The 21,865-nt window shown below is 41.8% G+C and overlaps 1 protein-coding gene across 3 annotated transcripts in view; it reads right to left on the bottom strand.

The window, feature by feature from the left end:
* The window catches only part of LRRC49 (leucine rich repeat containing 49), a gene marked incomplete at its 5' end in the record, with an annotated part of 130,612 nt that overhangs the window by 19,968 nt on the left and 88,779 nt on the right, over positions 1–21,865 (bottom strand). For all 3 annotated transcript variants that reach the window (XM_084641337.1, XM_084641338.1, XM_084641339.1), the window contains 2 exons: positions 1,328–1,482; positions 18,196–18,279. In XM_084641337.1, the coding sequence (XP_084497463.1) occupies positions 1,328–1,482; positions 18,196–18,279 (239 nt within the window). The remainder of the gene's footprint in view (positions 1–1,327; positions 1,483–18,195; positions 18,280–21,865) is intronic.

Genomic DNA, 21,865 nt, shown 5'->3' with positions numbered 1-21,865 from the left:
TAGGCATATTTTTCAGTCTGTATTTGACTACATTCTCGTGAATAGTTCTTTCAAATATGGACCCAACCACTGTTATGAAAGCACCTGTGAGGTACATGTTTTTAACATATTCTTTATGGAGCCACAATTCCCCTTGTAGATCACTTGCAAGGTACTGTTAGTAGAGAATGCAGCTCCTTGCTTAAACAATGGTGCTAGATGTAGAGAGCACATTACACCCATTCTCTAAAGTCTGCCTAGGCTTCTTGATACATGTCAAGGTATTCCCTTTGACCAAAAAATTCCTGACTACCTACATAAGTTTTCCTATATAACAGACTTGGAGCTGCTCTGTAATAATTCATGAATACTATATGTTAATTGGGTTATTGGGGATGTTTATAGTATGAATATGTTGGTTCCGTAGTAAGAGTATTGTCCAGAAAAACAAGCAAGAAGGAAAACAATGGCTCAATATGAACTACCCTCAGTAAACACTTACAGATTGTTAAGAGACAGTGCTGGACAGGAAAAGACCCAGGAACCCAAGAAAAATCAAAGGACTATAGCAGTTGAGAGAAAAACAGAGACAGAGAGCGTGCACATAGTTTCTTTGGTTTTTAGGAGGGTAGCAGAAGGGTGGGTACAGGGGCTGTTCTGAGAAACCGGACTGACACACAGACACTCACTGAGTGCTTGAAGAAGCTAGACCTGCTTAGGTTATCATCAGGCAACTGTGACCCTCAAATAAGATAGACACATAGGTAAGGCTCTTTATGGTTTGAAAATCCTTTTTATCTTGTGCTTTATTCCTTCCTACCATTAAAATAAACAATACTTTGATATTCAGGAGGCTGTCTGGTCACTAGACACAACCACTGGTCACAGACTCCCAAAGGAATGAATGCAGGTACCAATACCAGTCGGACCTGCAGGGGTAAGCACAGCTGATAAGACAGCACTCTGTAACCCAGAGCCAGGTTAGAGAAAAATGGAATTCTATCCCAGGGGAGGTAAAGGCACATGGCCTGACATCTGTTCTATTTTTTTCAGACTCTGCCCTGAGCAAGCCATGGGGAGAATGTGTTAGTCTGGGGGTGAAGTCCATCTGAGGTAGACATTGTTCAGTAAGTCCTGAAATTGTTTTTTTAAATTATGTAGAGTGCTAAATGGACACATTTTAGAAATCCAAAAATAAATACACATATCTTTATACACATACACTACTTACAGAGATATGTGTATACACACACACTTACTTATATGAATGGAAGGATGAGTGTTTCCCATTTTTATTATATAAAAAACATTAGCTAGGAAATATACTTCCAAGAAAATACTTGTATACCTGGTTTCTTCAGGAAATACATATGCGGCACTGCCATTAATCTGACAGGAGTCACTGTCTTTTTTATCTTGATTTGAAGAAGTCACAAGGGCAACTCGATTCTGCTGAATCTCCCATTGGCGAGCAATGTTGCCAATTGTCAATCGTTTCTTTTCCTGAAACAGGATATAAAAGCCACATGAAATTATCTGAATGCATTGTTAGTATGTTGGTTTGCACCAGAAGAATACATTCCATAGCCAAACACTAAATGATAGATGGGAGGGGGTGCCTTACTCCTCTTCCACTCTTGGTACTTGCATGCTGGATGGGCCATGATCTCGCCCAAAATTGTCCTTCCAGAAACTGAAGCCCCATCATTGAAAGAGTAACACAACCACTAACTAACTAATCCTCAAACACTGGAGAGAGGGGGGAGAACTCTTGCTCTGCTTGAGCAAAGAAGGGTTAGCTGTCTCCCGCAAGATCCCCCTTCCCTTTGACTCATGGGCAACAGCAATTTACATATTGACTTCTTCCTGTAGATGTAGAAAATTTGACAAGGGATTACGTTGAAAAGCTGTCCCTGTTTTTTTTCTTTGGTCACCAACGGATTACCAAGAATAGCATTCAATGACATAGAGTTCCAGACAATTAATCAATAAAAGAATCCAGATGATATCTTAATATTTAACATTTTATGTTGTTGCATGTTCATGCAACTAAAGACAATTGTCTGTGTATCGGCCTTTTAATACACCCAGCTCTGTGTGGAACTCATTCACTGTGAGATTTAAGTGAAAGGCAGGGGAGGGCAAACTATGGTCCGCGGGCAGGATCCAGCCCGTCATGGTTTTCAATACAGCCCACGGGATTGCCAGCCCTGGGGTGCAGCAGGGCTAAGGCAGGCTCCCTGCCTGCCCTGGTCCTGCACCACTCCCAGAAGCCGCTGGCACCATGTCTCTGTGGCCCCTGGTGGGTGGGGGGGGGGGGCAGAGGGCTCCGTGCGCTGCTCTCGCCTTCAGGCACCACCTCCCGCAGTTCCCATTGGCCGGGAACGGGGAACCACGGCCAATGGGAGCTTTGGGGGTGGTGCCTACAGGTGAGGGCAGCACGCAGCATAGCTGCCTGCCCTACCCCACCCCCGGGAACCACTGCCAGACATGCTGGCCACTTCCGGAAGCAGTGCAGGTCCAGGGCAGGCAGGAAGCCTGCCTTAGCCCCACTGCATGCCACTGCCACCCCGGAGCAATTCGAGGTAAGCAGCGCCGGGCTGGAGCCCGCACCCCAAACCCTTCCTGCACCCCAACCCCCTGCCCTGAGCCCTCTAACCCCTTGCCCTGAGCCCCTCCTGCACCCCAACCCCCTGCCCTGAGCCCCCTTCTGCACTCTGCACCCCCCCACACCCCAACCCTGAGTCCCCTCCTGCACACTGCATCCCCCAACACACCCCGCACTACCTCCCGCACCCCAACGCCCTGCCCCAGCCCTACATTCATGGCCTGCATACAATTTCCCCCCAAGATGTTGCCCTCAGGCCAAAAAGTTTGCCCACTCCTGGTATAAGGTGACTGTTGATTTTACTAGCTCATGGACCTGCTTCTGAACTGTTCTGAGATTAAAATTTTAAACAATATAAATGTTTTCAAAAGGTAAATTAATTGCTTGTTTCAGTTCGGTTGATTTTGCTGAACCAGATCTAACTGGTATGGCTTAGCCATCCCACTATTACAGTGCTTCTTAATGAAATTTGAATAGATATCAATCTCTGCTATATAAAAGGAAAAAACTGCAAAGAACTAAGTACAAAACACTATCTCTTTCTATAGAACATCCAGGTTACGACACATTGACAAAAGTCAAGAATGTCAAACATTAGTTGATACTATTCCAATCTAAGTCATGCTGCCATAGTAGGGTTGCCAACTATCTAATCACAGAAACCCAAACACCCTTGCCCTGCCCCTTCCCTGAGACCCTGCCCCTTTCTGGAGTCCCTGCCCCCACTCTCTCCCTCCTCCCTCCCTCCATCGCTCGCTCTCCCCAACCCTCACTCACTTTCACCAGGCTGGGGCAGAGGATTGGGGTGCAGGAGGGGGTATGGTTAAGCGCTGTCCGCCCAGAGCCAGCACCCCTCACTTCCTCCGACACCCCAATCCCGAAGGATTGGGGTGCAGGAGGGGGTATGGTGGGCTCTGGGAGAGAGTTTGGGTGTGGGAGGAGGTGCTGGCTCTGGGATGGAGTTTGGGTGCGGGCTCTTGGCTGAGGCAGGGGGTTGGGGTGTAGGACAGGTGAGGGGTGTGGGCTCTGGGAGGGAGTTTCAGTGCAGGAGGGGGTGTGGGCTCTGGGATGGAGTTTGGGTGCATATGTGGGCTCTGAGCTGGGGTCGGGGGTTGAGGTGTGGGAGGGAGTGAGTGGTGCTGGCTCTGGTCGGGCAGCACTTAACTTGGGCGGCTCCCGAAAGCGACTGGCACATCCCTCTGGCAGTGGCTCCCTAGGCTGGGAGGGCCAGGGGGTCTCTGCATGTTGCCCCTGCCTGCAAGCACCACCACCCCCAGCTCCCATTGGCCGGAGTTCCCAGCCAATGGGAGCTGCAGAGTCAGCACTCAGGGAGCTATTGCTCTCCCCTCTGAGGCCACAGGGACGTGCCCGCTGCTTCCAGGAGCAGTGAGGGGCCAGGGCAGGTATGGAGCCTGCCTTAGCCCCACTGTGCTGCCAGAGTTTTAGCACCTAAAATCTCCTGGCTTGGCTTCGGTAGCCTCTGGGAGATAGAGTCTGATTCTGGGAGACTCCTGGCAAAACTGGGAGAGTTGGCAACCCAATGCCATAGAAATGGACCCTTTGAATTAAATGCATAGAAAAGGTTCTAAGGCATGTATACTCTTGCCCTGCAGTTTGGACTACAGAGGTTTGAACAGCAGTGCACACCAAAGTGCTGCAATGTAACACTCCCCTGTGGATGCTGCAGTCAGAAATTAAAAGGTTCCTGTTCACCGTCTTAATGTAATCCTGTTTGAAAAGGATTACGTCAATGCAAATTAGGTCATTCCAGCAGTGTCCATACAGAGGAATTACAAAGCAGCACTTTGGTGCGCATTTACACCCCTCTATTCTGAGCTACGGGGCAGTGTAGAGAAGCCTTTAATTTAAAATTTCCAGGCTCTGGTTGGTATTTGTCAGAATATCAGTGTTATTTAAAGAAAATCTGTAGGGAACTACACAGAGCTCTTTTTAAGGTCTGGGAAAAGTACAGCAAAATGCAAGGTGGAACAGATTGTTTAGCGTGAGTAGTTAGCACACATTGTAAGGAACCGTTCAAGGTAGAGTGACCTGCTAACACCTCTGCAACTTTTTTATGGTTGGCTAGCTATTCTTTGTCCACATTTTATTCAACTGCTGAACTTTACACGTCTTTCAATTCCAGACTGTTACTTTGAAAAGTGACAATGTTTCTACTAATCAGAGAGTTGTTTTTAACCTTCCTTCTCCTTATAAAATAAAGCAGCTGGTCAACATGACTAACAAAGAAAAGCTCTCAATAAAAAGACTGAGTTCAATGAAGCCATTAAATGGTTAATAATTTATCTAAAACACTGTTGCCATCGTTTTATTCGTATTCAATGTCTACTACACTGCAATATACTATTCCATGCTTTCACCTCTTGTTTATGAAATTCTTCATCTTGAAATATTGTTAAATTTTTCACTAGCTCTATGTCGGGCTACACTTTGAAATGATTCGGACGTCGGTGTAGTAAATGGTTGCCCATTTTAGTCACTGCTTTATGCAAACACCACATTATAATGGTGCTCAAAAACATGCACTGGCACCTGCATGAACTTCTGATTTTGCACCACAGAATCACTTGACAACCTACCCACTGTTGTATCCTCCTGTGCATCTAGCACCCACGAGTCATCACTTTCGCTTTATGTTTCTACTATAAATGCTTAATCCTAACCCTCGCAATATTTGGCTTCAGATTTAACAGCTCATTTAGATTTAGGCGAAAGGGAGCAGTTTGCAGCTCTTCCAGAACTATAGTTTAGGCTACTGGTTTGCAGACTCAAGAAGACAACAGTATATTGATTTACATTTGGAAAGTTATCTTTACAACCAAAAAGGTTAGAAGCTTAGTTATTTTTTAAACGAAAGCTTACACTTTGTGGTATGGAACGGATTCTGTGACTGTTCTGTAAAATGGAGCTATTATTGTTTTGACATCTATGTCAAGCACTTTGACATCCACAGAAGAAAAAGCACTATGAAGTCATTGGTGCTGGAACAATTTTTACAGTGGGGATGCTGAGAGCCATTAACCAAAAACTGTAAACCCTGTATATAATGGAAACTACTTCAAGCCGGGGCGGGGACGGGGGGGTTGGAGCATCCCCTGCACTCTTAGTTCCAGCACTTATGTATGAAGTGAAAAGTAGTAGTATCCTCATTTTACAAATAGGAAAAATCAGAGACACTGTTTGAATGGTTTCAGAGTAGCAGCAGCCGTGTTAGTCTCTATCTGCAAAAAGAAAAGGAGTACCTGTGGCACCTTAGAGACTAACAAATTTATTAGAGCATAAGCTTTCGTGGGCTACAGCCCACTTCATCGGATGCATAGAATGGACCACATAGTAAGAAGATATATATATATACATACAGAGAAGGTGGAAGTTGCCATACAAACTGTGAGAGGCTAATTAGTTAAGATGAGCTATTATCAGCAGGAGAAAAAAAACTTTTGTAGTGATAATCAAGATGGCCCATTTAGACAGTTGACAAGAAGGTGTGAGGATACTTAATTTAGGGAAATAGATTCAATATGTATAATACTAGGTTAAGCCTTAGCCTGTATACCAAAAGACCTCATATCAATGCTTGCGGATGTGTGACCCTGGCCAAGTCCCTTAAGCTCTGTTTCCATTTGGAAAATTAATCTTTGAGGCAAGGACTGCCTCTCACTATGTGTTTGCATAATGGCTACCCAGGGGGAGATATGTGGGCATGACTGTAATGCAAATTTAGCTACAGATGTGAGAAGCAGAACTTAATGACTGTATAGTTCTTCGAAAAGAGAAAGCAGTATATAAAAAAACCCAATACTTGGCATTTCCTGACCTGGGTGCTTATCTATGTAGTCTAAACATTTTCTTAAAAACAATTCCATACAAAAAACTCTTTAAATTTATCCATTCATTGTTATACAATAAAGGGATTAAAAACCAAATCTTTGAAAAGCACATCACCACCCTCATACTGTAGTTACTGTACTCAACTGTGAAACATTAAGGTTCATTTTCCCCCTTTCTACAGAAGGGGTTAGTCGACTACATTTTAAAGCCTTATGAGAATATGAGTTTCAAGATGCCTAACAGGAAAGGTCTTCACAATCAGATTTAAAGTCTATGGGAACTACAGCAGATTATTCAGAGAGGTTGAATTTAAAATGTTTCTACTGGTTTTCAAGTCTTTGCCAGTTTGAGACATATATACTATACATGCACTGGGGAACACTAGTTGAGCCAGTAAGATCTCTGAAACCAGTACAAACTTTTTAATGCAACCACTACATATGACAGAGAGACCAAGAAATAATATAAAATCATATCAGTAAAACATAAATTGCAAGGTATTGAAAGGTTTACACTCCTCTTCCAAAGGGTTTCAGATTAAAACCAATAGAATTACATCTCTTTGGAAATTAAAGAGATTTGAAAGGTAGGAATTATTTGTTTACTGGAAAACAGAACTACAGATGAGAGACAAAGCCTTTATCAGTCAGTGTGAACATCTAATTTAGTTCAAGCTCATCAGACTCAACCATTATTTTAACAGCCTTCTGTATATATTACAACTTGTGAAAAGAAACCAATGCTGTTCTCTATGGCTAATTGTTTTGTCCGTGCTTTAGCTAATCACTAACATTTTATATAGCAAACTTAGAGACAAGCCGAGGAGTTAACTGAATAACTGCTATTCAGAAAAGGAAACAAATGAGCTTCACTTGAAGATTTCCATTAAAGTGAAAGGAATATTGAGAAATATGACAGATATTTTATTTTGTAACCACACCATGAACATTATCATACAGCATATTGATCCATAAGACTGGAGCTACATAAGAATACACTATATAAGATGTGTTTTAATTAACCAAAAATGACATTGGGCCAGATTCACCTTGGGTTTCTGCCAGCATAAACTCTGCCACACAAGTCCTTGGTGGTGGAAAGACTATCAGGGGTTAATGTCACAGAGGTGTAAACCACCTCAGCATCCATTACAGTGGGGAATCATTGAATGCCAATGCCACTCAAAAGCAGGCAAGATGAAGCTGGCATGGAAATGGAGGTTACCTGTCTGAAATTGAAAGTTCTTTTGAGACCTGTGGCCCTTATCTATATTCCACATGTGGTATGCATGCACTATATGCCTGAGTCCAGAAATTCTAACAAGCAGCATCCATTGGCCCACACCTGCACAGTAGATCTCCTCCTGCTCCCAACCGAGAGTATAAGAGGCAATGTGTACTGATGCCTCTGAAGTTCCTTTCCTTACCATAAGTCCAACAGGACCTGAGACAGAGGGGATGGAGGGCAGGTAGTGGAATGCAGATAGGGACCACACTTCTAAAAAAACTCCCAGTTACAGGCAAGTAACCTCCATTTCTTCATTGAGTACTAGTCCCTACATGTATTCCAGATGTGTGTAACTGACAAGCAGCGCTCAGACTAGAGGTTGTGAGGAAGCCGGCAGCAAAGATGCTCACAACACTGCAGTTCCCACTGCTGCAACAGCAGCACAGGCCTGGACTAACATGTATCATCTAGCGAACATGTGGATGAAGCTCCAGTTGGCTGCTCTGCATATGTCTAATATTGGAACATCCTGCAGGGATGCTATAGAGGCAGCTTGCACCCTCATGGAGTGTGCCCTAACTCCATCAGGAGGAGGTATGTGAGCTAACCTGTAGCACTCAATGATGCACCCAGAAACCCACTTATAGATTCTGAGAGAATATCGTTTGACCTTGCAATCTTTCTGGTATGGTGAGAAAAAGTCTTTGTGATATTCTAATAGGTTTGGTCCTCTACAGGTAGAACGTCAGGTCACATATGACACTGAGAGAATGAAGTCTTTTCACTTCGACAGAAGAATGGGGTTTCAGAAAAGGAACAGGAAAGTGGATACTTTGGCTGTCATGGAATTCAGAAATAACCTTAGGGAGGAACTTAGGATGGAGGTGAAGAGATACAAGGACGGTCTGCCATGAGTGCTCCCAAATCGTTCACCCTCCTGGCCAAAGTGATAGCAACTAGAAATGCAACTTTCATGGACAGGTGGGACATGGATCATGTAGCCAAGATGGCCTGGTGAGCGTTGACAGGATGAGACTGAGGTCTCACTGTTTGACCACTGGTGGAAAGGTCCTGACTAGGGCCATCATGAATCTTACCATAGTTGAGGAAATCTACCTTGAACTGTTCCTTACAATATGTGCTAACTACTTATGCTAAACAATCTGTTCCACCTTGCATTTTGCTGTACTTTTCCCAGACCCTAAAAAGAGCTCTGTGTAGTTCCCTACAGATTTTCTTTAAATAACACTGATATTCTGACAAATGTCAATCAGAGCCTGGACATTTTAAATTAAGGAGCATCACTGATACAGGAAAATGAAATTTATGCCTACATGCAACAGGATCTAGTGATGTTAGCCCAATATCCTTACTATAATTTGGAAAAATATATATTCATATAGAAAATAAAGAGCCTTTATCAGAATTCCTCTGTAGTGTGTAAAGAATTAGTGTACTTTTCCTTTTCCCTAGTTATTTATACTTAAGTACATAACCAGCACTAACATTCAAAATGACAATTTTTATTTAATTGCCTCCACCATCTCCTTACCATAACTAGTCCAAAGAGAAGTAATTTTGCCATTATAATATTTACTAATTTAGAAGGCTTCTTGTGGAGCATGTGTTAAATACAGAATCTGGTAGAGACCCTTTTTAAGGAACTCTAAGGCCTCGTGAAGAAACATACATAATACTTGATAACACTATCTGACAAGAAAAGTATTGGAACATTTCCACCAAACTCTTTCAGAGCCCTCATGGTTTCCAAAATGTTTACTTTGTTTACGATTTTTCACAAAATGTTTTTAAACTAAGAAACTTGGAACTCTAATCTACCAAGAGAGTTATTAATCAATTTATTATCTAATACTGAGTCAAAAAAACACAATTGAAGTAAGCCACAAAGAGGCTATGTAATTTATTTCTCATTTAAAATTGGAAATAAAAAAAAGAGATACAAGTTCATCAGATCCAATTTTAAATAAAATGTGTATATACAATAACAACATACATAGAAAACAGAAAAAGAATAAAAAGTGAGTCAAAGGGAAATTACATGCAAGAACGCAACGTGGCATGACTATTCATGCAAAGTACCAGAATGTCCTCCAAAGACAACAATACAACCACTAGTGGAAGCCTGGATAATAAATACTGACAAAAATAATTGCATCAGGATAGTACCAAATGCAATTATGATGGCAACCAGCATTGCATATGGCAATATTTTATTCTCTTTGGAAAATTAAGTAGTAATGGGCTCTATACCTTTATTCATTCTATATATGGACAGATTTCCACACCCTCTTCTTGATTTATGTCCTGCCCTCTAGTTTGATTTGTAGATGTGCACACTTTTGGCAAGGCAGACATTTGGAATTCATCTTCTTTTCTTTTCTATGGGGAGTATTAGGACTGCTTGTGTGTTGTTTTATTTTCACATTTAGAGCCAGTTTAAAAGTTTTAAGGCTTTTTAAATTTTAATCCTGTGATTAAAAATTCTCTCTCTGCAAAAGTTAAGTTTTCAGAAAAAGCAGGCGGGCTATTAGGAAACATGCTGCTTCAAATATGCCACGTGTTCATCTCTCTCCTTACCACAGTTACTCAATCCTTCATGACAAGTTTCAGAGTAGCAGCCGTGTTAGTCTGTATTCGCAAAAAGAAAAGGAGTACTTGTGGCACCTTAGAGACTAACCAATTTATTTGAGCATAAGCTTTTGTGAGCTACAGCTCACTTCATCGGATGCATTCAGTGGAAAGTACAGTGGGGAGATTTATATACATAGAGAACATGAAACAATGGGTGTTACCATACACACTGTAATGAGAGTGATCACTTAGGAAAACACATATGTAAATATGGGCTATCTATTGTGACATTTTCCTCTGTGCTTTAAATATTTAGAAAGTCTTAAATTATTCTTTCAATGACAATAGTAGTTTTAGCAAAAAAGGAGAGGATATGTTTCTTCAGATAACAAAGGTGAAAAGGGCCAATCTTTGAATAGCTTCTCTTCTTTAAACTTTCATTTTTATTGTAAAACTGCTCTGTAAATGAACATTTAATATATTAAGTCCTTATTTTTATCTTTGTTTTTAATCAATTAAAAATGCCAAGCTGGATAAATTTTATTTTTAAATTTTACTTTTATTGTAAATGTGTTTTGCATATTGACATGACCTTATTTTTATCTTTGCCTATTAAGCACTTCAAAAGTTATGACTTGTGTCTTTTAAAATAACAACACACATTTGTAAAGGGAGATACGATGTCACTCAGGAACTTATTTCTTCACAAATTAAGAACTATTATTATAGGGTTTTTTTCCTTACTCTGTCCTTTGTTTAAAGAAAAAATTGCTGTAATCTTTCTAACTGGGTTATGACAAAGGGGTGCCTCTGCTGCAAAATGCTACTTTCTTAGTGTCATGTTTACATCCAATATAAATATGTTTTGGTTTCAAATATGATATAATCTCCTTTGAAGATGCCTCTGTATTGTTTTTTTTTTTTAAGGGTGAGGGGCTGTTGTAGTTTCTGGACCATTGCTTCTCTGAGAATATGAGTAAGGAAGGAAAGGAAATGCCCATTGAAAACTCTTGACTTAGGCCGATCATAGGGAAAAATCTGTAAATAAATCATAGCTGTGAGTAGGATGACAGCTGCTTTCACATACCCAAACATGCATGCTTGCACAAGAGGAACCCTCATTTAAGAACACTGGGAAAGGCTGTGGAGAAATAGAAAACAGAAAAAAGCTAAGGGCACTTGCTCCCTTGCAGGCCTGTTGCCACCTGTGTCCCACTGAAGTTTTCCCCTTTGAGATCCACAGTAAGCAGGAAAGGGTGACTTCTCCCTTCCAGTACTGTTGAGGAGTACTCCATGGTGAACTTCATGTCAGCAGAGTAAAATGGGTCAGAAACGTGGAAGGAAGGAGGCCTGGGTGAAGGGTGACCCTTCTGTGGCTCCAGCATTTTTGGAATCGGGAAGAACATTCAGGAGTGCTGAATTAGAAGAAGACCTAGTGAGGAATCCTTTCCAACTTGAGAGTTCCTGTTGCTCTTCTATTTCATCTTCTGTGCTAGCTGGCCATCTTGTGAGCCCTCAGCTGTGCAGCTGCTGATCTCTTGCAGCGAATCTAAACTAAAATATCCCACCCAACAGCTTATTCATTTGAAAACCAATTAAATTAAAAGATTTGGTGGCAAATGATCATTTTTATGCCAGAAAATACTCAGATAAGACCCTGTCAAACGGGAGCTCTTACCCTGTGCAAGCCTCTGGAGGCAGAGAATTCTGGGACAGGTTTTTCTAGAAAGCACTAGATTCCACACTCAAGAGGTGGAGAAGAAGAAAAACCCACAGTGCAGACAGACAGGCATGAACAGGAAAAAAAAAAAAAGGTGAGTTATAACCTCTGAAATGAATATGGGAATGTTTATGAAAATTCAACAACAGTTATTAGCATGGTAATTTTGATGGCAGACACTTTTGTAAAACAGCAACAGTTACCTTATTAAATGGGCAGTATGCCATGACATTTCATTTAAAAGGAAGCAAGGTAAAATTTTATGGTTTTCTCAATAAAGCTTGTGGAGGAAAATATATTTTATTGCTAAATATGACTGCACAAAATTTCCATTCATTGGCTGAATTTTTAGACTTCGCAAATTATTTCACAGCCACTTAATCCCACTGTTAGATCTATGGGAAAGAAAGTTCCATTCAAGTAAAACAAGAGTCTGAAACAGAGAAAACAAAATTTAAACACACAAGGATAGAATGGAAATGTACACAGAAGAGAGATAAGAATCATCTTTTTGAAGCAAATAAAAGAGAACAGCAGTTGGCTGTTAAGCTTCTTTACCCCCTTGAAGACAAGAAAGAAGCCTTCACTAAAAAGAATGAAAACTTCAATTTCCTGTTCAAGCTTGAGTGAGTATGGAATTACACATTAACAATACATGCCCCTTTCCTCCAATGGGAATTTTCACTGGCAAAATGGTTTGAGAGATCTAGGGCATCAAGACAAACAACAGCATCTCCCACTGTAAGGAAACATACTTCAAAGCTTAAGAAATGGAAGTAAAAATAAATCACGCTTTCAAAAATTTCTGTTGCTCAGTAAGTGGGCCAACACATTAACATCACCAAACCACCAGATGTATGTGTCTGTGTGTACTTCCCTTCTCTATACCAGTAGGAACGGACACCAAAACTTCAAAACCAAATAAATTTAAAACATATCAGTCATCTATAGTAAAAATAAAATAAACTATGTAAGTATTAATTTTTAAAATGATGAGGGGGAGGAAATATTTTCTGGAACCTGTTTTTAAACTGAACAAATCCAAACTCAGAAAAATCTATTTTAATAGGTAAGATACAGAAAAACAGAAGTATACTAGACACACTGTTGGATTACCATATAACAATTAACCCCACCTCTTTATCTATTTACTTTTTCCTGTTTTTTAACCTATTGCTTCCAGTTTACAATACCTACTGTTAAAATTCTGCATGTGTCCCCTTGGTTTGAACAAGGTCCAGTTTTACACACACGCTATATTTCTCCCTCCCTCCAGCCCTGACCTCCAACTACTCCTTTTCTTCTAAACTCCTAAATGGTGGACATTGAACCCACAGCCTCCAAACCCGTGATACGAAATCTTACCTTGACAAACCACAGCTTACCTAGCCAGTAGCCTAAGTCATGGGCGAGTCACCCCTTCGCAAGATTCTTCAGGACAATACTACTCAAACTCCAGTAGAATCTTTGCAGTACACAAGAACATAAGAATGGCCATACTGGGTCAGACCAAAGGTCCATCAAGCCCAGTATCCTGTCCTCTGACAGTGGCCAATGGCAGGTGCCCCAAAGGGAATGAACAGAGAGGTTATCATCAAGTGATCCATGCCCTCTCACCCAATCCCAGCTTCTCAACATGGCCAACCATAAGATACTGCTGTCTCACCTGACAAAGGTAGTGGGGCCCAGGGTAATGTGCTAAAATGGTTTCAGTCTTTCCTGGGGAGTCTCACTCAACAAGCTGTAATAGGAAATTGCATTTCCACAACTAGACCTCTCACATGGAGAGTCCCACAGGGATCAATACTCTTACCAGTCCTATCCAACATCTACTGGTCAGACAACAGGAACTCAAGCATCAGCAATATGCAGGTAACACATAGCTCCATCTGTCATTCACCACTTATGACTATACCACTAGCTGAAGGTGGCCAGTTCTTGGATGAGATCAGCTCATGGATGAAGAGCTGGTTGAAGCTGAAGCTGAATGAGACAGAGGTGATATTGGTGGAAGAGTCTCCTCTGATTAAAGGTATACACCACCCCACAATTGGTTAATTCAGTCTGCAATTTAGGAGTGCTCCTGAATTCCTCACTGATAATGAGCTCTCACTCAGCAGAGCTTTCTACAGTCTCCAGTTGGCTAAGAGACTCCATCCAAACAATGACCCAGCCTCAGGTATTTATGCCCTCATTAACTCTCAGCAGGACTACAGCAATGTAATGTATCTGGTAGCACTTAGAAAAGTCCAGCTGCTATAGAACACTACAGTACATCTCCTCAGCAACACTGGCTATTGTGAACATATCAAACCTGTCCCCTGCTCCCTACTATGCCTTCCCATAAACTATCAAATCAAGTTCAAGGTCTCGGTCCTTATTTCAAGGCACTCAATGACCTGGCTCTAGAGTATCTAAAAGTTTGACTAAAGCTCTGGGGTGAAGCTCACGGTTGACAATTTTGCTCCACTGGCGCAATGGAACTTTCTACAACTCAGGGTTGCATGTTTTGTCACTTCTGTAGGCTGAGTACATTGCACCCAGCAGGGGCACTTTATATTCCTCAATTCTCCCCAACATGGCACTGGCTTAGTGCATCCTCCCATTCCCTCCTTCTCCCCCAGGGCAGGGCCTCTGTGGTTATGTCTACACAGCAAAGAAAAGCCCGCAGCTGGTCTATGCCAGCTGGCTTGGGCTCAAGGTTCTCAGGCTGCAAGACTTTTCCATTACTTTGTAGACTTCAGGACTAGACCCTGTAGGGTGGCAGGGTCCCAGGGCTTGGGCTAAAGCCCAAGTCCAGATATCTTCACAGCAGTGAAACAGACCCTTAGCTCAAGCCCTGCAAGCGTCAGCTGGCACGGGCCAGCCACAGGTTTTTCTTTGCTGTTTAGACATACCCTGTGTGCACTCTTGTTTCTTCCTCCTCAATTCCATTCCTCCCCCGATCACATATCCCTCTCTTCCTCAATCCCTGCTTTCCCCTCACCACCTTCATTCCCCACCCCCAAGGGCTCCACTTTCTCCTCCTCACCTCCACTCCCCTCAGCCTAGGTCCCTGCTTCCTCACCCACCTACCCAGTTCTCCCCTCTGGGTCCCTGATTCCATCATCATGATCATCACTATGCCAAACCTTCCCATCCCCTTGCGGGTCATTGCTTTATCACTCCCAGGCACTCATTTCTCTCCCTCTGGGTCCCAGCTTCTCTGCTCCATTCAATCACCAAGTCCCCTTCCCCCACTAACCCCATGTTCCTGCTTCTTTTACCACTATTACAGTCCTCTCTGAGTCCCAGCTTCCTCCCCTCCACCTCCCTGACCTGTGAGACTCTGCTTTCCCTGCCTCATCCCTCCAGTCCTTGCTGCTTTCTCTCCACACTCACTGTTGCCCCCTCTTCTTCCTGTCCCCATTTCTCAAAATCACTCCACTTTCCCTGACCCTAGATCCTCACTTCCCCCTACAAACCCTCCCTGTGAAAACTGATTTATGTTAGAGTTCAAGATACTGACAAATCTCCCCGTGCTGAGAGTTAAGCTACTGCCTCTGATATATGTCAGCAGCAGCAGATGAGAGATTCCTCTGTTTGGGGCACCAGGCAGTCTGTGAATCAGGCTTTTCCACTGGTCCAATATGCTCTAAAAATCAACAGACTTGTGCCCATCAATGCTTAGAACATCTGCTGAAATTTCAGAATTGATCAGATGTGGTGTTCTGAAGTTATCATCATGTTACAGACAGAGAAATCTTAATGAGCTGAGTGTTAGACTTCACTTTGCACAGCCAGTAAGGGCAAAGCTTTTGTGTGCAGGAGACCGATTTCCTGGGGGCTGGCCCAAGAATGTGGAATGAACTCCCACAGAAACTAAGACTATCACAAACCTTAGCACGTTCCGTTCTAACTGCAAAGGTGCATTTCTTTCACCTGCTCTTCTCTGACAAACATATGTCAACATGTGTACCTACAGAATGGAGCAAGCAGTGTGTACTATTCCACTGGTGCTGGTAATCATCTCAAGGGTAACCACCAGTACCAGTACAAATTTCTATGCTTGTTTGACCTGTGAACTCATCTATGGAGTATTGCAGGATTCTAGTCTATGAGGCCTACTGGTGATGTGATCACTTTGCCACTGGTAATTACTGGAAGAGAGTTTGTTGGTGGAGTTCTTACATGACTAATGGCATCTTTAATATTTTGGCTTCTCCATGGTCTAAACTCCATCAAAAATGGTTTTCTACTTCAAATTTTGTATGTGTTGTGTTCAGATAGAGAATTATTTGACTATATTTAAGGTATACCAGATGAACCTTTGTGGATTATAAGAGTTGGTAAAATAGAAGCTGAATTTTTCCAAAGCTCATAATGCCCAATATACACATGAAACACCAACTTGTGTGTGTGCAGAAGTCTGCATCTACTTTCAAAAGTTTGGCCCTAGATACAAGTTATGGGCCAGATTATGCCTGGATGCTCCAGGGGTGCAGGATGGCTGGGGATAAGAAGCCTTATATCCTTTGTAACAGCCAGGTATAACTGTAGTCTCTGTGCTCAATTGAGTACAAAGACTGATTCCCTTAACTTGCCTTCCTTGGGGTGCAAGACAAATCAAGAAGGCATGGAGGAAGTCAGGCTATGACTCTATCCCATCTATGTACCAGTTGCTTCACAGCCCTGAAAGTTCTCCCAGCAGGGGTAGTCAACATCATTGACATTCTCTTCCACAACAGAAGTTCCCAAGTGCACATAGAACAGAGTTAGCAAGAAGAAAAGACAAACCAAGTATCTGTGTTGGCACCCATGCTTTTCAACCTATACACAAACTTATGCTGTTCACTCTGTCCTGCAAGTTCACATACATAGATGACATTTGCTTAGACAGCTAAGCACGGTCATTTCCAGAACTTGAAGATGCTCTAAACGCTGACTTGATTGAGATGGCTGAATACTGCAGTTGGTAGCATTTACAGCCAAGCATGTCCAACAGAGTTTCGTGTGTGTACCTTTTTTTACAATGACAGAGCGGACCAAGAATTCAATATTCTTCTCAATGGACATATCTTGAAACACAAATCCCAACCACTCTACCTTGGAGTCACCCTAGATAGATCTCTCACATAGCTTAAACGCCTGAGGAAAACTGTGACTGAACTGAGGACGAGTAACAACCTTCTAAGCAAACTGGCTGGTACTTCACAGGATGCTAGTGCTCAAACTCTGTGAACATCCAGCTTAGACCTCTGTTACTCTGCAGCAGAATATTGTGCTCTGGTGAAGCTCCATTTGTCTCATATCAAGTTGGCTGACACACAACTACACTCAACTACAAGCATTATCACTGGGACAATTCGACCCACACAGTACTGTGGGTCCCCATGTTAAGCAACATCACTTCTCCACAATCTGTCTTGAGGATATTACAGCTAGAATGGTTGAGAAAAACAGGGCAAAACTTAGCCTATCACCATGCACAGATCTGTTCAACCACCCAAGAGCACACTTTTCATCAAGGCACCTGTTGTGGGCCCTCTTGCCTTGCCCAGATTTCTCTGTAACATCACTGTGGCATGAAGAATGGTCCACACGTGACAACAGAAACCAGTCTCTTATAACTGACGCTGACCATACATGTATCCAGCTCTGATTTGCCATGCTGCTCATGGGCCCTTCTGAACAGATATCAAACAGGCCAAGGTCAACGTGAGCCAGCCTTCACACCTGGGGCCAATGAGATGCTGTGGCCAAAGACAGACAATATCACACATCATTGACGACTGCCTTCTGACCAGATTTGATGGTGGTCTGAGGGCTCTGCACTTTGCTCATGAGGCTGCCACAAATTGGCTTTGGCAAGCTCCACATCCAAGAAGAACTGGTATCATGTCAGTTTTGACTTATTATCATAGGTGTCATTTTTCTTGAGGTTAAAAATAAAAGTAGGTATAATTAAAGGAGACAGTGTCCTTTTAAACTACAGCACCAAGATATCAGAGCCTACCTTATTATGCAAAAGAAAAGGAGTACCTGGGGCACCTTAGAGACAAACAGCTCACGAAAGCTTATGCTCAAATAAATTTGTTAGTCTCTCAAGTGCCCCAAGTACTCCTTTTCTTTTGCGAATACAGACGAACACGGCTGTACTCTGATACCTTATTATGGTCAATACAACTAATGTATGGCATTTTATCTAATCTCAATTAGCGTTAGAAAGAATAGAAAATACCTTTAACAAGGTCTGTTTGTGGCTTTCACGCTTCTTCTCTTCCTCTTTTCTTGCTGCTACAGATGCCATGCGCCTTTCTTCTTCCTAGATGAAGAAATAAAATCAACTTTAGAAAAGCAGGAGTAACCTATGGAAAATGTAATTGACAAGCTTGTAAATTCTGATGTTTGAAAGGCAAATATATCTTCAGTGGTCTATTCACCAAAGGGTGACTTGCAGGCACGACTAAATATGGCTTGGTAACACTCCTATTTCTATCTTTACCTGACAATTTCCAAAGTTAACACTTCTATTCAGGATGTGAACCTGAATGCTGTGTGCTGTAATGTTTTTGGTAGAGAAATGTAAAGCTTTCTGTGTTCTAAATAAAAAGTGTTATTAAAACATTTTATTGAATAACTAAGTAAAATATACTCCCTTCAACACTTTTAGTGTTTACACAATCAATTTTTATACCAAGCTCTATCAAGAATTTATAGGAGTTTTGTAGTTTAAAGGTGAGCTGAAAAAAGAGGGAAAAAATGAACATGTTCCCTTTTTTGCTTCTTTAGAATATATAAAGGCAGCCTGAACATTTTTGTTGTTGTTGATTGGTTGTTTTTTTTTTCTTTCTTTTTTTAAATTCTGCTTGGTTTTTTACAAGCAAAATTCAGATAATGGAAAATTGGAGCAGTAGTTAACTTATATTTACTTAAAGAACCTAAATAATTGAGAGGAGCAGCAGAGTTTAGTTGGACTGTTTGAAACTCTGTTGTGTTTTTATTAGAAACACAAATATTTCTCTTACTAAGGTTTAAAAATATTTTTACATATATTGAAATATTATTTATTATTTTGATTAGCACACACTTATTTCAATGACTTGCATTTTAAATAAAGCAAACCTCTGTAAAAGATTCAGCACATCCACACCTTTAATTAAGGTGTTACAGCTCACAAAACATGTTGTGAGAACTCCCAGTGGCTCCCCAAGAAAATCCAAGGAAGATTAGACTTGACCTTCCTGATTTTTCTAAGCTGAAAAATAAATGGAAAAACCAACCAAACAGAACAAAACAAAAAACAATGCCAACAAATAAACCAAACCCTTTATAAAACATTTCAGGGGTTTTCCCCTACACCATAATGAAGCAAAACAGAGGCAAAAGCCCAGATCTTTAAAGTCTTTTGGCTTTAAGCATGATAACAGTAAAAGAAAGATCTACTTTTATTACTTATTACTCTGGGCTTTTGATTTTCTTTCCTGGTTCTTTCCAGCAATTTATTTTCAACAACATATAGCGTCCTCTAATCTTAGCAAGCTGCAGCAATTGTGTGAAGTTTCTTTGAGTGCTGATTCTTGTTATAGTAATGACTTAGATTTCTATCACTATGATACAATAAGCCAAAATGAAGGGAAAAAGAGAGTAGGGTTTTTGTGTTTATATAATTATTATTAAACAAGTTTCCTCTTGGTTATCTATTTTCACACATTGAGTAATTCTAATGCTATCACCCTGATATATACAGAACAACCGTCTATATAGTCATAACACATTTGAATATTGTTTAGAACATTTATTAACATTTTACAAATGAAACAAAAAATAAATAGTTAATCAATCCTTGTAATCTAGACCACATTTCTGTGATAAACACTTCATCATGTATGCAGTAACAGTAAACAGTAAGATTTATCTAGAAAGGCTCCAGTTTTCCTCTGGCCTCTGCCCAGGCACCCAGGCCAAATAAAAAAAAATAATTTCTCAAGGTTAAGTAGGAATTTATCCAAAGTATTTCAGGCTGTGCCGTACTACACATGTGAGTAAGAATAAAACAGGTCAGGGAGCCAATTAGCCAATGCCAAGAAAAAAAAGAGACAATTTAACAGACTCAGATACTTAAAAAATTGTTACTCAAACAGGGGCGCCATTTAGGCAGGGCGAGGTTCCAGCGCCCCCCCCCCACCCGCCCGAGTTTTGTACCACCAGCTGAGAGAGACGTTGCTCGCTCTACTGTCCCTTCCCCTCACCAGTCAGGAATAGTCGCTCCTCTCCCCCCTCCCCTCACTGGCCTATTATTTGCTCAGCAAAAAGAATGTAGTGGTGTATATGGCAGAGCCAATAGCTCGACTGGGAGCTTCTGCAGCACTTTTTCACTCCTGAAACAAACATGCTGAAGGAGTGGTGAGGGGAAGGAAGCTCTCAAGCTCCGTGCTTTGGTCAGAAGATGCTTGCTACAGATTTCGTCATGATCTGCCCCTCACCTTCACATATCTGTGACATCCTGGCACCCCCATGTTCATCACGGTCATATAATTAGGATATGTTTTGAACAAAGCATGCCTTGTGAAATATCATTCTAAAAGTCTTGATCTGCTACACATTAATATCTCGTTGGACTGTATGTGCTATCATTGTATGTGAAGTTATGCTATGTATGTGCTACTAAAACACGTTGTGAGACTGAGGACACCCACATGCAGCCTTTCAGGTACAACAATAAAAAAAGGCCAAACAATGTTAATGGCTTATTGAGGAAGTGCACACAAGCGCAAGGAACTGTGTACAATAGAAACCTCTCAGACAGCACTACACAATGGGAACTGTTTGACCCAGGTCACAGCAAAAGAGCTTTCCAGCAAGTTGGAAGGAGATATAAAAGGGGGAAATGACATCATGACTTGACCTCACTCTCCCTACAACACCACACCTGAAAGTACCAGAGGAACAAGACTGAAGGGGTGGGGGAGAGAAGTGCTGTTCCCAGGCAGGAAAGAAGGAAGACTGCCTGTGTATGCAAAAGCTAACCTGCTTGTACTATCTACCTAGGTGAGACACTGCTTGATTCAAATACTAACCAGTACATTAGGCCTAGATTGTGGTTTTGTTTAATTTCTTATGGTAAACTACTGTGATCTGTTTCAGAGTAGCAGCCGTGTTAGTCTGTATTCGCAAAAAGAAAAGGAGTACTTGTGGCTACAGCTCACGAAAGCTTATGCTCAAATGAATTTGTTAGTCGCTAAGGTGCCACAAGTACTCCTTTTCTTTCTACTGTGATCTGTTTGCTATCACTTATAATCCCTTAAAAGCTATCTTTCTGTAGTTAATAAATCTATTTTATCTACAACACTGTGTGTTGTTTGAAGTGCAAAGGGCATAAATTTCAGCTCATGAACAAGAGTTGATGCACATCCACTTTCCTTTGTAGAAGTGGCGGACTGGGTAATAAATTCATACTGGTCAGGTTTTGACCAGGGCAGGACGGTACAGCTTTGGGGTCTTAGGCTGGGGAGCTGGGAGTATTTTGGCTGTAGTGTCTCTATTGTGGGTTCATGAGTGACTGGCCAGAGCATTCATGAACACAGCTGGGTGTGGTCCCTGCGTGTGGACGTTGGTGTGAGTGCAAGCTTGGAGGGCTGCATAGTTTGTCATAACGTCACAGTGCAAGAGGGAACCCAGACCAATGAGACAGAGGGCTCAGCTGCACCTCAGTTCCAGGTGTCACCCCTCAGGAGAGCCCATCACAAAGCCCAACTTGTTAAAAAGGCAGAAGCAAGTCCCTTGTGACACCAGTAGACACAAAGCTGCTCAGCTGGGGGAGGGGGCTGTTTCCCCAGGCACATTCAGGAAATAATTATCCTCACAGACAGCCCAGCTTTGGTAGTTTCAGACAGTAAGAGCAGTCCTGC

Source organism: Lepidochelys olivacea (assembly GCF_965140295.1).
Source record: "Lepidochelys olivacea isolate rLepOli2 genome assembly, chromosome: 10".
NCBI lineage: Eukaryota > Metazoa > Chordata > Testudines > Cheloniidae > Lepidochelys > Lepidochelys olivacea.
The sequence above is the reverse complement of the archived record's forward strand: the minus strand, read 5'-3'. Positions and strand labels throughout refer to the sequence as shown.